General features: G+C 35.0%; 1 protein-coding gene across 1 annotated transcript in view; it reads left to right on the top strand.

The window, feature by feature from the left end:
* Positions 1-15,978, top strand: part of BRWD3 (bromodomain and WD repeat domain containing 3) — a 158,689-nt gene extending 142,711 nt beyond the window's left edge. Inside the window, exons 36-41 of the mRNA XM_004685617.2 lie at positions 5,157-5,231; positions 6,776-6,928; positions 8,330-8,493; positions 8,829-8,926; positions 9,486-9,644; positions 14,677-15,978. Coding sequence (XP_004685674.1) covers positions 5,157-5,231; positions 6,776-6,928; positions 8,330-8,493; positions 8,829-8,926; positions 9,486-9,644; positions 14,677-15,431 — 1,404 coding nt within the window. The 3' untranslated portion in view covers positions 15,432-15,978. The remainder of the gene's footprint in view (positions 1-5,156; positions 5,232-6,775; positions 6,929-8,329; positions 8,494-8,828; positions 8,927-9,485; positions 9,645-14,676) is intronic.
* The last annotated feature ends 239 nt before the right edge of the window (positions 15,979-16,217 follow it).

Below are 16,217 nucleotides of genomic sequence, written 5' to 3'. Positions count from 1 at the left end.
GGAAGTGGCTTCAGTGTCTTAGTGCTGTGCTTTAACCTGCTGCGCCACCAGGGAGGGCCACTGCTTCAATTTTACTGCTCGTAATTGGTCTGTTTAGGAGTTTTATTGCTTCTTTATCTAGCCTTGGGTGATTATATTGTTCCAGGAATTTGTCCATCTCTTCTCGTTTGTTGAATTTGTTTGCATATCGGTCTTATTAGTAATCTCTGATTGTTCTTCTGATTCCAATAAAGTCTGTTGCGATTCCTCCTCTTTTGTTTATATGTGTTTTCTACCATATTTTCTTTGTTACACGGAAGTGGCTTTAGCTTCTCAGTGCTGTGCTTTAGCCCACTGTGCCACCAGGGAGGGCCTGGATTATGTTTTTAATTTCTATTTTGTTTATTATTTCATTTCTTCTGCTTTTAGGTTTTTTTTTTTTTTTTTGGTTCTTTTTCTACTTATGTGAGGTGTGAGATTAGGTTGTTTCTTTGAGTTCTTTCTTGTTTCTTGATGTGGGCTTGTATTGCTATATATTTTCCTCTTATTATTGCTTTTGCTGCATCCCATATATTCTGTAATTGGTGTCCTCATTGTCATTCAGCTCAAAGAAGTTTGTAATTTCTACTTTGATCTCCTCATTAGTCTTCCAGAAGAATGCAAAGTCCATGAAGTAGGAGAATTCCTTGTTTTCTTTTCATGATTTATTTCTAGTTTGATGCTTTTATGGTCAGAAAAGATAGTTGGAATGATTTTGATCTTAGTGTATCTATTGATGCTTGTCCTGTGGCCCAGTATCTGATCGACTCTGGAGAATGATCCGAGTGCACTTGAGAAAAAAGTGTACTAGGATTGTTTTGGATGGAGTAACCTATAGATGTCTTAAATTCTTTATTTAGGGCTGTAGTGTCTTTGTTTATTTTTGTTTTGTTGATCTGTCCATTGGTGAGGGTGGCGTTTTAAAGTCACCTACTATCTATGTATTTTCTTAAATGTCTGTTTTTAGAGCTGATAGTAATTGTCTAATATATTTTGGTGCTCTTTCATTAGGTGAGTATATGTTGATGAGTATTATATCTTCCTGGTGCATTGTCCCCTTAATCATGATGTATTGTCCATCTGTGTGTCTTTTTACTTTTTTAATTTGAAGTCTATTTTGTCTAATATAAGTATAGCTGCTCCTGCCTTCTATTTTTGGTCTATTTACTTGTAGGATTGTTTTCTAACCTTTTGTTTTCAGTCTGTAGTTATCTTTTGTGGTTAAATGTATTTCCTGGGGACAGCAGATAGTTGAATTTTGGTTTTTAATCCAGCCAGCAACTCTTTGTCTTTTTGTTGACAAGTTTAGATCATTTACATTTAGAGTTAATATTGATATATTAGCATCTGTATTTTGCCATTTTGTCTGTTTTTTTTTTTTTATGATTTTATTGCTTACTGTATTCTGTTCTGCTTACTCATTCCACTATTGGTTTTGGCTTTAGGACACCTTGTAGAATTTTTTGGAATGGTGGTGTAGTCATTATTTATTTCTGGAGTGAGTTTGTCTGAGAAAGTCCTTATTTTTTCTTTATAGAGGAAGGAGGGCTTTGCAGGGTAAAGTATTCTTGGTTGGCATTTGCTGTCTGAAGCTTGTTAAATTATGGCACTCTATTCTCTTCTTGTTCATAGTGTTTTTTTTGGAGGGATCTGATGTCAGCATAATTGGTTTTCCATTATAAGTTAGTTCTTATCCCTTGTCAGTTTCATTATTTTTTTCCTTGTCTTGGATTCTTTCAAGCTTTACTATTATGTGTCTTACTGTAAAGTTTTCATTTCATTGTGGAAATTTGGTGTTCTTGCTCTTTGTATGTCTATATTCATCCCCTTTTTCATGCTTGGGAAATTTTCTTCCACTATTTCCTTGAATAATTTCTCATTTTCTTTTTCTGTCTCCCCTCTGCCCTGCCCCAGAATGCCTATGACTTTTACATTTTCTCTCTTCATGTCTTATATTTGTCTTAAGTGTGTCCTCATTCCTTTTCATTGTTGCTTCTCTTTCCTTTTCTCTTTTGGTTATTTTTGCTTCTTTTTCTTCAAGAGTACTGATCCATACTTCCATTTCATGTATTCTATTTTCATTGCTTTTCCCAAAGTTCTTTAGCTCTTTCATTGATCTTTTGATTCCCGTTTGTTTCTTTCATTTCCTTCTTTAGGGAGTCAATTTTATTCTTCAGTTCCTCCTTTATTACCCTTTTAACTGACAGTCTTAATTTATTAGCTGTGTAATAGCAGTTCTTGCATTTTTCTTTGTGTTACTGGCTTGAGATACCTGACTCCAGCCTTTCATTCTAAGTTGGTGTGTCTGTAGGTTTTTAATGAGTGACTTGTTTGCAAATTATAACTGGCTTTTATATTTTTACCTAATTTGTCATTTTATGCCTTTTAAATTCATGAATTTGGACTATTTTGGTTGTTTAATCTTTTGTTGTTGTTGTTGTTTTTCATGTGTTTATCTTTGATTCTCCAATCGGATGGCTTTTGGGGTGTTCCTTCTGCTTCTGCATTTCTTCTGTTTCTCTTTTCTAGATTGTTGCTTTGTGGTTTCAATGAGAGTTCTATCGAGCTTTGTTTGAGAAAATTATTTGAGTTGATATCAAATTGTTATCATGTATACAATTTCACAGCCTTTCTTCCTCGGTCCTTTTGTGTTGTAATGCTATCCTTGTTTATATTTCTGATTATGTGTTTTCTTTTGCCATGTTGATCAATGATCTGTTTCATTTTGCTTTTCTCATAAAAACTCATTTCAATATTTCTTGTAGGGCAGATTTAGTGTTGATAAATTCCATTATCTTTTGTTTGGAAATGCTTTAAGTACACCTTCATACTTGAATGTTCATATTGCAGGATAGAATATTCTTGGCTGGCAGGTTTTGCTTTTTAAGTTTGTGAACACATCATTCCCCTATCATCTAGCCTGGAGAGTAACTGCTGAAAAATGGAGAGAACCTTACCCCAATGTGCTTGCTTATGATACATTCTTTATTTTCTCTAACAGCCTTTATTATTTTGTCTTTATCGTTGACTTGATGACAATTTTTGACTTGAACAATTATGTGTCTTGATGAGATCATTTTGCGTTTAGACTTTTAGATATTATTCTGCTTCCTGAACATCTCTGTTTATCTCTTAGTTTCAGGAAGCTGTTGTTATTTCTTTGAGTAATGCCACTGTTCCCCTTTCTCTTTTCTTTCTTGACTATATAATATTGTTATGTTTACTCTTCTAATTGAGTCTGAAACTTTGATTTTCTTCATTTGTTCCCGTCTTATTACTCTCTCTTCTTCCGTTTGCATTATTTTTACATTTGTATCTTCCATTACCATATCTCTCGCTTCTACCAGCTTAAATCTATTTAATATACTTCCGTATTTATCCTCATTTTCTTCAGTGTCTGTTTTGTGTTCTTTCAATGTCTTCAGTCTCTTTATTGAATAACTTTTTGTTCCTGGATCCCGATTGTAAAATCTGCACTTGCCTTTCTGTGTTTGATTGTCCCTCCAGTACCTCATTTAGCACTTTTAAGTTGTTGTTCTAATATCTTTGTCTATTTGGTCCTCTATTCCTGTGTTCTCTTTCCTTCTTGGTCTGCAATTCTTAAAATTTTTCATATAGCTTTCAGCTATTTCTTGCTTCCTAGGCACATGTATTGCCTTATTTACATTTTTGCAGTTGTTGCTCTATGGTTTATTGATTGATTGATTGATTGATTGATTGATTGATTGCCTCCCTCTCTTCTTTGTTTACCTTGGCATTTGAAGGCAGCATGGAGAGCTGATACTCCAATGTGTGTTTTCAGTCCTGGTGAGATACGAAGGCTATTCCAGTCAGATAGATCAACTCTGCCTCCTCTTTCTCTAAAGCATGCTCCCTTTAGGTTTCCTAAATTCTTGCCCACCACTTTCTTACTCTCTTCGGTAATGTGGGGCATATTTCATTAAGCTTGAGTCATTGGTATGACTGCCAGGCATTAAGCATCTGGACATAGGCTGCCTTGCACTCCTGGGTAGGTGGCTCCAGGTGCTGGCTGTAGGGTCCTGGTGCTTGGGCAATGCCTGCTGCCCAGCAAGAGCCCTAATGTGTAGGTTGCTGAGTACCTCTTACTTGGATCTTTCTGCAGGGAGTAGGGAGGAGTATCTCCTGCCTGTACCATTCATTACTAGATTCCCTTATGCCAGACTGTTCTAAGACAGTACCTAGAGCAGCTTCAAGAAAGGTGGAGGTTCCCTCTACCCTGTCTTTCCTCTGGGAGCTGATAAGGACCCTCCCTTATCTGTGCAGCTGACTGCCAAACTCTCAAGGACCTAGCCTGTATTCTTGTGTATGTGCATGCCTATCATCCACCTCCTCCCTCTCTGAAATGTTTGGTTGGGTAGATTCACCATGCCTGATAGGACCATTGTGGCAGGCCTCCAGTCAATTTGGCCTGTGGAGGCCAGAATAGTTACTGTCCTGGCTGGAACCATGTTTCCTTCTTTTCTCTCCATCCTCACAGCAAGCCAACGACCACTGTGCTAAACCTTCATGGGAAAGACCTTCATTGCTATCGTAGAACCTACAAAGCTTCCTCTGAGCAAGTTTTATTTTCCCTTTAGTAATGATTAGAGGAGAGGATGATCTAGGCCCCTCTATCTGACCCTACTGTATGTGGAGTTTCCATTATTGCTTTTATTTTCACCAAAGATAAAAGTATAAAAATTTAAGTTACAGGATTCTTTTTCTAGGAGTATATCTACGTAAATGTTGAATAACATTTTAGTATGGATAACAAGCCTATTTTAACTTTTCTGAGATATAGTGTACATAATTCAAAAATATGTCACACCATCTTTTGATGAAATAAGTATCATCATTGTTCTCTGTAGATTTCAGTAGGAGGGAAAGTATGCAAATAAAGAATAAATTGTTGTCAGCAAAGCTGCTTTGCTGGTAGGTTGTTTGGATGCAATAAATTAGTTTGTGTTTTCTTAACCAAGGAGAATGTTGAATGTAGAATCTAGTGATCCTCAAGTATAGGCAGTAAAAATGTAATTTCTATTAATGGAGATTTGTTCCTTAAATCATAATTGCATTGTAAGTCTTAATATTTTATTCTGGTGGTCTAGAAACATAGTGTATATTTTTCACCTTAATAGAACCATCAAGAACAAGAGGGAGAATCCTCAGAGTCAGTTATTCCAGAAAGACAACAAGATCCATCTCTTTCTGAGGTAGGCCCAATTGTCTCTTAAAAGACACATACTGGTTGTTTTCATGTTATTTTGCATTATAAAATCTCCATAAATAAACTTTTTATAATTTATAAGCTGATTTCCATCTTTTACTCTATTTTTACCTTTTTGAGTTGTTGTTTATAGTTTATATTTTAAGTTAACAAGTCAGCTAGTGTCCACATAGATGTCTGTTTGCCTCTACAGATCCCAAGCCACTGTAGAGAGTAAAAAGCAACAATTTTTTGTGTCTTTATTGCAGCTGAGTATTCATACTAGAACCTTTATACAGGCTGACTGCATCTTTTTAATTTCAGTTATCATATTATACAGTTACAACAGTCTTTCTCTATAAAAACATTCCACAAGCCACACTGTGTTGGAATATAGTTTTAGTTTTTATGATTTAAGCCAAAGTAATCATGCATTCTCATATTTCAAAACTATGTTTTATAACTTTCTTCTGCCCTTTCCTCTGGTTCTTTGGCTTTTCCATTGAGAGAAAAGGGATAATTGATTTTTCATTTCTTTGTGTTTTTAAATAGGATGAGGTATATAATTCTATGGTTTTACTTTGAAATATACTTATTGAAGGTTATGGTATGGTATAGGTTTAATTTCCATGAAAATTCTATAGAATAATCCTAGAACTATCTTAACTGTACTTAAAATATTTTAGGTTGAAATAGAATCATCTTGTTGCATCTGCCCAGTTGTACCTAACACCTTTATTTTATTGTACAGTCACTTATCATCCTCCTGAGTCAGGAAATGCAAGGGAAGACCAGGAAAGAGGATGCTCTTGCCTGTGGTTTTAACCTGTGTGTGGTACCAGCTGGTTTGGAAAGATAACCACCATCTGCTCTAATCGTGTAGACTTACTGTAACATGGTTTCTCTGTTACAAAATAGTTATTATAGACTCCCACCCCCCCAAAAAAATAGAATCATCTCCCTTCTCTAATGAAATCGAACTAGTTCTGACTCTATGAAAGGAATGATCTTAGATGAAGAAAGCGTTACATTATAAAACAAAAAGTGTAATTTTATTTTGACTCTTAGCTAATGAATCTTAGGTGGAATCCCTTCATAGCTGGGAATATCTTAGAAATATGGAGCTAAGTTGTGACCAACGGACTGTTTAGTTATATGTGAATATTACATATATGTGTGAATTATATGTATATGAAAACTATAAATCTATTTTTTTGTTAAGTACTTTGTTGGAATTTGGGGATTATTTCAGTCTTTAAGCAACAAATGGAATTCTGTATTATGGAGTCTGTAGGGTTGAAGTTGGTAGCTGTAGATTTTCTATTTTGTCCCATAAGATTATTGTGATTATCATTTGCATGTGGAGTGCTAAGGTCTTGCCACAGACCCTTGTTTTCTAATACACCTAAAGAGCTCCATATAATGAATGAATGGTATGGAGTTTGGGAGAGGTCTTTGACAGAATGAAAAGTAGTATTTTTGTTTTTTCATGGTAGACTGGTACTGCAAATCTCAGCCCCATTGTATTTAATGGCTCATTCTTCTTTGTAGGATTATCAAGATGTTATAGACACTCCTATGGACTTTAGCACTGTGAAAGAAACTTTGGAAGCAGGAAACTATGGTAGTCCTCTGGAATTTTATAAGGATGTCCGCCAAATATTCAGCAACTCCAAAGCTTATACCTCTAATAAAAAATCAAGGGTATGAGAAAGCACTATTAGTTACTTAAGCATTTAATTACATATGTGTATTACATACATCCTATATGTGTGTTTTATGTGTGTATATGTGTATATATATTACAACTTTCTCCTACCTGCCTCTTTACTCTTTGTAATATATCTACTGGGCAGGTCAAGGAAAGGAGAGGTAGTCGTTTGAGTAACCCTTTAATAATTTGAAAAGTAGCAGTATTTGACATTACATAAATATGTGTGAAATATTTGGATTAGCTCTGGATATTTGTGTCCCCTTTATTATAACAAATAGTAAATTCTATTGGGCTATTATAACAATGTATGCATAGTCATGTTTAATATTCTCCCTATGTTTTGTCAGAACTTAAATATCATGAGAACAAAATATAGTAACGATAATTTTTGTCTTTTGTAATTACTGGCATCTGATTAACTTTTAAATCATTTGCAAAAATAGAATTACTTACATATCATGAATTTTTTTTTAAAGATTTATTTATTTGTACATACAGAACTGGGGTACAGGCCAGAGGCTCAGGGGCGGTGAGAGGCTTCACCAGAGACAGAGAGGGGAGCAGAACAAGCAGATCTATGAAGTACACTGCTGAAGGGAGCAGCGGGCGGGTCAGGAGAGGTCTGCCACGCCATGTGGTCACCTCCGGGGCAGGCGGGAATCGAACTCATGTGGAAGTGGCTTTAGCTTCTCAATGCAGTACTTTAACCCGCTGCGCCACTAGGGAGGGCCCATATCATGAAATTTTTATTGATTTCTGCAGTCATTTTTAACATTTAGTTATTATATTTACATGTTCATATATTCTTTAGAACAGTGGGTTTTATATTAATCTTTTTGAACACTATGAACATTTTCTTATTGCTGTTTGAAAACAGAATTTTTAACATATCCATGTTATTCTGTGTAGTAGTTCTGCTATCTCACCAGTGTTCAGATATTGAGAGCTACAGGCTATTTCTAGTTTTTCATTCTGCATTAAAAATTTTGTGTCTAAAATCTGTTGGTATTCTTGAACATAATTATTTTATGTTCCTTAGGAAATGGGATATTTCCTTAGGATAAGTTCCCAGGAATGAAATATTAGACAAAGGATGGATATTTTTTTAGGTTTTTAGTACATAAGGTGAATTTCCTTTTAGAATATTGTCCAGTTAAAATGGATATGTCTAAGAATTTTTCTCTAACCTATCCCAACATTGGTCCTTATCTTTAAAATATTTGTTAATTTTTAGATAAAAATAATACCTTTAAAATTCTTCAGGAAAAATTGCAAGTATATAAACTATTTCCTATATCTTTTCTGAAGGAATCTTGGTACAGGCATGTGTTTCTACCTTTTATATAATTAAAATTGTTTGTAAAACAAGACAACAATTTTCACTTTTTCAGATTTATAGCATGACGCTACGATTATCTGCCTTATTTGAAAGTCATATTAAAAATATCATGTCTGAATATAAATCAGCAATCCAGAGTCAGAAGAGAAAAAGGCCAAGGTACAGAAAACGACTAAGAAGCAGCAGCAGTTCATTATCTAGTAGCAGAGCTCCTAGGTATGTTATATTGATGTAGCAATTCATGTATTCAAAGCATTTTGTATATTCTATCTCATCTTTGATGTTAATGAATCGTTTAAGACATCCCAAGACCCACTCAAAGATCTTTTTAAATTTTTGCATCTATGTGAAGCTTGAGATGCTAACTCTGAAAATTTTGTTTATGTGCATTTGACTATTTCAAAGACTTTTTTTCTAGTATTTATTTGAGGCACCTCACTAAAATAATGGCATTTCTTCTTTGGCCAGTTAAGTTTTTTGCATCATACTGCCTATAAAGATATGTTGCTAACAGAAAAAGAAATATTCATTTTTATATTTTTTTACTTTAGTCCAAAAGGGAAACAAAAACAAATGAAGTTGCAGCCGAAAAATGACCATAATACCTCAGTGTCTTATGCCAGGACTAGCTCTCCATTCTCATCTCCAGGTAAATATGTCTTTTGTTTGTAGTATTATGTACCTCAGTTTAATGCTAATATTAAAGATAAGGAAGAGGCAGCAAGTTTTATAGTTCAAAGAGCAGTGAATTTACATGTAGAAAAGTTGTCTTTTTTCCAATTATTTTTGGTCTGTGGGCGTCCTGGGTAAGACATTAGACCATAGGGCTGATAGAGTTTCTCCATTTATAAATGAAGGTTTTAGACTAAGTGAATTATAAAGGCTCATAGTTATAAAACTCTGTGGCTTTATGATTTTTAATTTGTGTCATCAAAATACTCATCTGGAATATATTTGCCAACATAAGAATTGAGAAATCATTATTTATGGAAGCAGATTCCTCAGGCCGCTTTTTCTGAAATTCTCTACTTAAAAGCTCAAAATGTAATGAACCATTTGTTCTCAAAATATTCATATTTTCTTCTTCAAAGCAGTTTTCATTTTGATGTTAGAGTAAAATAGCTAAGCATGATATCATTTCTGAAATAGCTCATTTAAATTTCCTGAAAACATAACTATGTTAACATTATAGTCTTTTTAAATAAAAGTTTCAGATGCTGCTGAAGGGCTTTCACTATATCTACTTGATGATGAAGTAGATGGGCCATTTTCTTCATCAAGCTTCAGTGGATATAGCCGAAGTGGAAATAGCCACGACCCAGGGAAAGCCAAATCATTTCGGAATAGAGTTTTGCCAATTAAGCAAGGTAGGAAATAAATATGGACAGGGCATTTATTCTTTGTTTCCTCAGGATGGCAGACAAATTGTTTAAAAACTGATGCATTTAGGTCGTTCAAATTAGCATGTCACTTTATTTAATGAGGATTTTAATATTGTCAAAATTGAGTCAGATAAGGTTTCATATCCACAGCTAGAAAAGGCACTTACTTAGCACATTCCCAGTAGTTATTTTATAGCATATTTTAGTCTTTCTAAGTAAAATGTAAAATGAATAGGGAAGAAATCTAAGAGATCTTTCCCCAAGCACATAAATATCAGAAAGTTAGAAACATTATTAAGCCATATTAATTAGAAATGGGGACAATGCAAAAAATATCTTTTTCATGGCCACCCCAATTAAAAAAGGGTGAGAAATAATCTTTTTTTTTTTCAGTCAACACACATTTAAGCTACCCTCTTTTGTTTTCCATTTATATAAATCAGACATTCTCTTCCCTCAGAGCCTGTTGTCTCACTAATTCAGTGATTTGCAGAGTGGCCTCTGCCTATTTCTGGGTAATCCACAGAGGTACTCCAAGAATTCTTAGAAGAACCATCGCTATTCAACCAGAACAGCTCTTGTTTTTATTTCATGAGCTTCCATGTACCTTTTTTTTTTTTTTTGAAGAAAAATTTCCACTGCTTAAAAAGATATAACTAACCTAATAATTCATTATCTGTGTATCTATTTTGGACCATTACATGGGGCATCATTTATAAATATTTGAAGGTTATAGTTGATATTCAAATTTTTCTTCTTGTACTTATATACCTTGAATATATGCAAAGAAAGTTTCAATAGGTTATTCTGTTTTGAAATTTCTTAGGAATAAATAAAAATAAGCTTTTACAAATATCTCTATGCAAATATATATTTTATTTTATATAAATTTTTAATGAAAGAAGCATTATTGAAGCATTAAATATCGACTAACCTAAAAATAGATTTTAAAGATATATTTTATATTGTTTGTGTGACATAAATTGAAATATATTTGATTATTTTAAAATAATTCCTGTCTTTAATTTTCTCAATTTGTATCTTGATTCCTTTCATCCTGCTATATCTTACATACTTGTGCTAGTTCCTCCTCTTTTTACCCTTCCCTTTATCATTTATAAAGAATAGCGTACACTTTCTATTTTCTCTCATCAAGCATTCTTTCATCTTTTGTAAATCCTCTGGTTTCTGTCCCCACCATTCTCCAAAAGCTGTTTCCCCAGAATTACCTGTTATCTTCAATGACCAAACAGTGTCCTTTCTCAGTGCCTCTCTCCTTGATCTCTCTGTATGCCTGCATCCTGCTTGGTTTATTTAATGGTTCTCCTGTATCTTTTTCGACTCTTTGTCCCTACTTGCAGGTTCCTACTAGTTTGTGGCTTTTCAGTTTTGGGTGTGATTTTTTTTTTTTTTTTTTTTTTTGGAGGGGAAGAGGGAAGAATACGATCAGTTATACCAGTCATGCTGATGACTTTCAAGTTTCATATATCTGTTCTTAAAATCTCTTTATTCTAGCAGCCTCATTTTCAATTGCTTTCTAAAAAGTTTTCCTTTGAGTGTTATTTATCTTTCTGTCTCAAGACTTTTTTCTTGTTCTAAACTCATTGTTTTAATTAATGACACCACCTGCCGTCTTCGTAGTCACCCAATATAAGATCTTGCATTGTTCTTTGACTTTCTTTCTACCCTTCATATCCTGTTGGTTGCTAGATTTTGTGAATTTGCAATGCCTTTATATCATTTAAATTTCTAATCCATAGTTTCTATTGCTATCCCCTTATTCTCTATCCCAGTATATTAGCTTATTACAGCAAGATTCCACAGATGAGGTGGTTTAAAGAGCAAGTTGTATATCGTATACAACTTGATATTTCAATATATGTATACACTGTGAAATGATCACCATAATCAAACTAATTAACATATCTACATAGTTACTGTGTGTTGGAAAAAAATTAAGATTTATTCTAGCACATTTCAAGTATATAATGCAGTATGTTAACTATAGTCAACTTGTGCATTAGCTATCCAGAATTTATTTATCCTGCATAACTTATTCTTTGTACTATTTGACCAAAACCTCCCCATTTCCCCTCTTCCCAGTCCCTGATAGCCACCAACTTAATCTATATTTTTATGAGTATGATGATTTTAGATATAAGTGACATCATGTATTATTTCTCTTTGTAGCTTGCTTATTTTGCTTTGTATAATTTCTTCCAGCTCCATTCATGCTGTCACAAATGACCAGGTTTACTTGTTTTTTAAAGCTCAGTAATACTCCATGGTATAGGATATGTATGTGTATATATACCAAGATTTTTGGCTCTTGTGAATAATGTTACAGTGAACCCAGACATACAGATATCTCTTTACAACCCTGATTTGAATTCCTTTGGATATAAATCCAGAAGTAGGATTGCTGGATAAAATGCTTCTTTTTATTATTTTAAGAATATAGGCCAGAATATAGGCCAGAGGTGTGGGGGATGAGAGAATTCACCAGAGATGGAGTGGGGAGCAGAACAGGCAGGCAGATCTACTGAAATACAGCACCTAGGGTAGCAACGGGCGTGACTGGAGAGATCCGCCATGCCATGTGGGCCACCTCCCTGGCTGAGGATCGAACTCATGCTGCAGTGGCTGAGGATAGCTTCATTGTGCTGTGCTTTAACTTGTTGAACCACCACGGAGGACCACAAATGGTTGTTTCAGTTTAATTTTTTGAGGACTCTCCATTCTGATTTCCATAATGGCTAGACTATATTCTTCCCAACAATGTAGAAGGATTTCCTTTTCTCCATGCTCATGGACACTTGTTATCCTTTATCTTTTTGATACTAGCCTTTCTAATGTGTGAGGTGATATCTGATTGTGATTTTGATTTGCATTTCTTTGATGATTAAAGATGTCAAGTTCCTCTTTGTATACTTTAAACTGGCATGTATATTCTCACAGTTCTAAATCTCAAAGACCACATGCTAGCATGGTCAGTGTCTGGTGAGAGTTCTCTTCCAGGCTTGCAAATAGCTGTCTCCTTCTTTGCCCTCACTTTAGTTTTTCTTGTCACAGATGGGGAGAGAAAATATTCACTGATGTCTATCTTCCTTTTCTTATAAAGATATCATTTAGTATATTAAGGCCTACCTCTTATGATCATATACTTTAATTGCTGCTTTAAAAACCCTTTCTCCAAATATAGTCACATTGGGAATTAGGCCTTCCACATATGTATTAGGAGAAGTGGACATAATTTACTACATAACACCTAGACTATTAGACTAACCTTCTAACAGTGTTTACTGGATAGCCTTAGACATTGCTACCAACAATCTTTCTAGTCCACTCCCCTGTTTTCATCTTACCTCACTAGCTATTTCTTCTCAGCAATCTTCTGGTTCTTCAGTATTTTGAAATGTTAGAATATTCCAGATATTAGTCCTTAGCCACTTTTTCTCTCTTGTTGTCTTAACAAGCTCTTAGTTTTCTTGAACTAAATATCTTCTCCTTACTGATAATTTCCAACATTATATCTCTAGCTATATCTAACTCTCCCATAGCACTAGAATGGTATATCCACCTGAATTTTTCTTTTTACTTTTTTAATGTATTAACATGAAATCTTCACTTTTTTACCACCCTGTCCAAATCTGTTATTCCTTCAGTGTTGTCCAAATTAACAAAATATTTCTATTATCCTTTTGCTCAGATCATAAAACCTAGAAGTTGCCCTTCATTCTGTGTTTAACACTTGACATCTAATCCATTCAGCAGTTCCTGTCAGTTCAAACTTTAATAACAAAGGTTGATTCTGGTGACATCTTTAGAAGGAAATATTCTGAATTTGATCACTTCTCATAACCACTATTGGTATCTTCCTTATCATGTCTTATGTCATGTATTCCAGTGGCCTTCCAAATGGCTTCTGCTTCCAATCTTGCCTCCTTTATAATCTGTTCTTTCTACAGTAACAATAGTGTTCTTTAAAACATGTAAATCAAATGTCATTCCCCAGCTTGACACCTTTCCATTGGCCGTCATAGCCTACTACTCTGTTTTTCTTTTCCACTTCAGTAACACTGGATTTATATTTCTTCTGGAATGTTCTCTCTCCAGATTTCACTTATTAGATTCTTTTGTCAAATACCACTGCCATAAAAAAATCTTCCCTGGCGCTTCCCTGGTAGAGTAGGGGTTGAGTCTCAGCAATGTTGGGTTATTGCCAGCCACTGCAGCAAGGGTTTGATCCCTAGCCAAGGAGCTGGCCTACATGGCGCAACAGACCTCTCTTGTCTAGCCCACTGCTCCCCTCCACAGTGTATTTCTGTAGATCTGCCTGTCCTACTCCACTCTGTCTCTGGTGAATCCTCCCACTCTCCAACTCCCACACCTCTGGCCTATACCTCAGTTTTTATATGCATAAATAAAGGTAGAGCTTTGGGAAAAAAAAAGTATTTCCTATCTAAAATAGCCCCATATATACATCACATTTTCCTGGACCTCTTTCTTTTTCTTTATAGTACATATCATTAATATTTGATCATTTATTTGTTCACTTTATTATGTCAACTTTTATCCACTGAAATATAAATTCAAAGAGCAAGAATTTTGTCTTATTTATTGCCATATTCAAAACCCCAAGCAATGCTTAACTCATAATAGATAATGAGAAAGTATTTGTTGAATAAATTAATGAAATTATTCTGATACATATTCCTAGATAATTCTTCTTAAAGTTCTGCCCATAAATATCTGCCCAGCTACCTCACTACCCATTCTCTCACCACCATGCCTTCCTCTCTGCACCCCCTTGTCCAGAGAAAAATAAACAAGAATCAACTTGAGTATCTTCCACATCCAACAGATTTAGATTCACACTCCAATACCCTCCATGATTTTATCCCATGTTTGAGTGCCAGGTTTTTTTTTTGTGATAGACTGTTCATTTTGCTTTTAAACCTAAAACCATTTTGTCAATATCAAAGCTTAATTAAAAAAATTATTTATCTTGATTTAGATCACTCCCTTGATGGACCCCTTACAAATGGTGATGGCAGAGAGCCCCGGACAGGAATCAAGAGAAAACTTCTTAGTGCATCAGAAGAAGATGAAAGCATGGGAAGAGAAGAGAAAGAGAAAAAAGAAACAAAAGAGAAATCACATTCATCTTCCTCAGAGAGTGGAGAGTTAGGATCAAGTTTAAGTTCTGAAAGTACTTGTGGTTCTGATTCTGACTCTGAATCAACTTCCAGAACAGATCAAGATTATGTAGATGGAGACCATGACTATAGCAAATTCATACAAACCAGGCCTAAAAGAAAACTAAGAAAACAACATGCCAATGGAAAAAGAAACTGGAAGATGAGAGGCACAGGGGGAAGGGGAAGATGGGGTAGATGGGGCAGGTGGAGTAGGGGAGGCAGAGGAAGAGGAGGCAGGGGCCGTGGGGGTCGAGGAAGAGGTGGAGGTGGGACTAGGGGGAGAGGGAGAGGGAGAGGAGGAAGAGGAGCTTCTAGAGGAGCCAGCAGAGCCAAGCGTGCACGCCTTGCAGATGATGAATTTGATACTATGTTTTCAGGACGATTTAGTAGACTGCCTCGAATTAAAACAAGAAACCAAGGCAGAAGGACTGTTTTATATAATGATGATTCTGATAATGACAACTTTGTGTCCACTGAAGATCCTCTGAATCTTGGTACATCCAGATCAGGCAGAGTGCGCAAAATGACAGAAAAAGCCAGGGTTAGCCATCTCATGGGATGGAATTATTAACAGTTAATAAATTTAGAATAATTTAAAAATTTCAATGGCCTTCTACTGCAGGGAATTTACCAGGAAATCTACAAAGCAAGTTGTGTGGGGACTTCTGCTTCCTTTCACATTGGTGCTTTTCCATTATGCCAGTATACATTTATTTCAAGACTTTTGACCTCCACACTTCATTTGTTCAAACAAGCCTTACTCATTAGGCCTTAAATTTAAAGAAAAAATTGCCCACACATACATACACACACACACACACACACGTATCACAGACACACTACAGATTTACTACGTTAAAGGAGCATTATTCAGCTTCTTAAGAGTAGCATGACATTTTTATCTCAATGGAATATCCCTCTTTTGCTTTTGTATCACAGAAGTATAGCACCTTCTTATAGAGTTTTATATAGTTTGTTTTTGCCATTTTGATTCCTGTACCCAGTAATAATAACTTTTGCACAATACACCAATCCTAAAGGCAGCTATTAAATGTTTACAGTTTCTATATTGTAAGAACGATCTGGATTATTTTACTCTACCCAGGCCAAACTTTCATGAGATGTACTAAACTGAAGTATATATTTATACTACAGTTTTTTTTGGGGGGTGGGGGGGTCCTTGATATGCTTTTCATTGATTTGCTTAATTCATGTTAAAGGTGAGAAAGGGTTGGTGCCTTGTAAATATGTAGCAAAACTTTGTGGTGTGTCCTGATGTATGCATTAACTTTATTAAAAAAGAATACTTGAGGTATCGATCTAGACAAGGTGCCAAATGCAAAAGTTTCTTGCATCC

Source organism: Condylura cristata, unplaced genomic scaffold (genome assembly GCF_000260355.1).
Source record: "Condylura cristata isolate star-nosed mole 26May11 unplaced genomic scaffold, ConCri1.0 scaffold00019, whole genome shotgun sequence".
Taxonomy (NCBI): Eukaryota; Metazoa; Chordata; class Mammalia; order Eulipotyphla; family Talpidae; genus Condylura; species Condylura cristata.
Note: the sequence above shows the minus strand (reverse complement) of the source record. Positions and strands in the feature narration are given on the sequence as shown.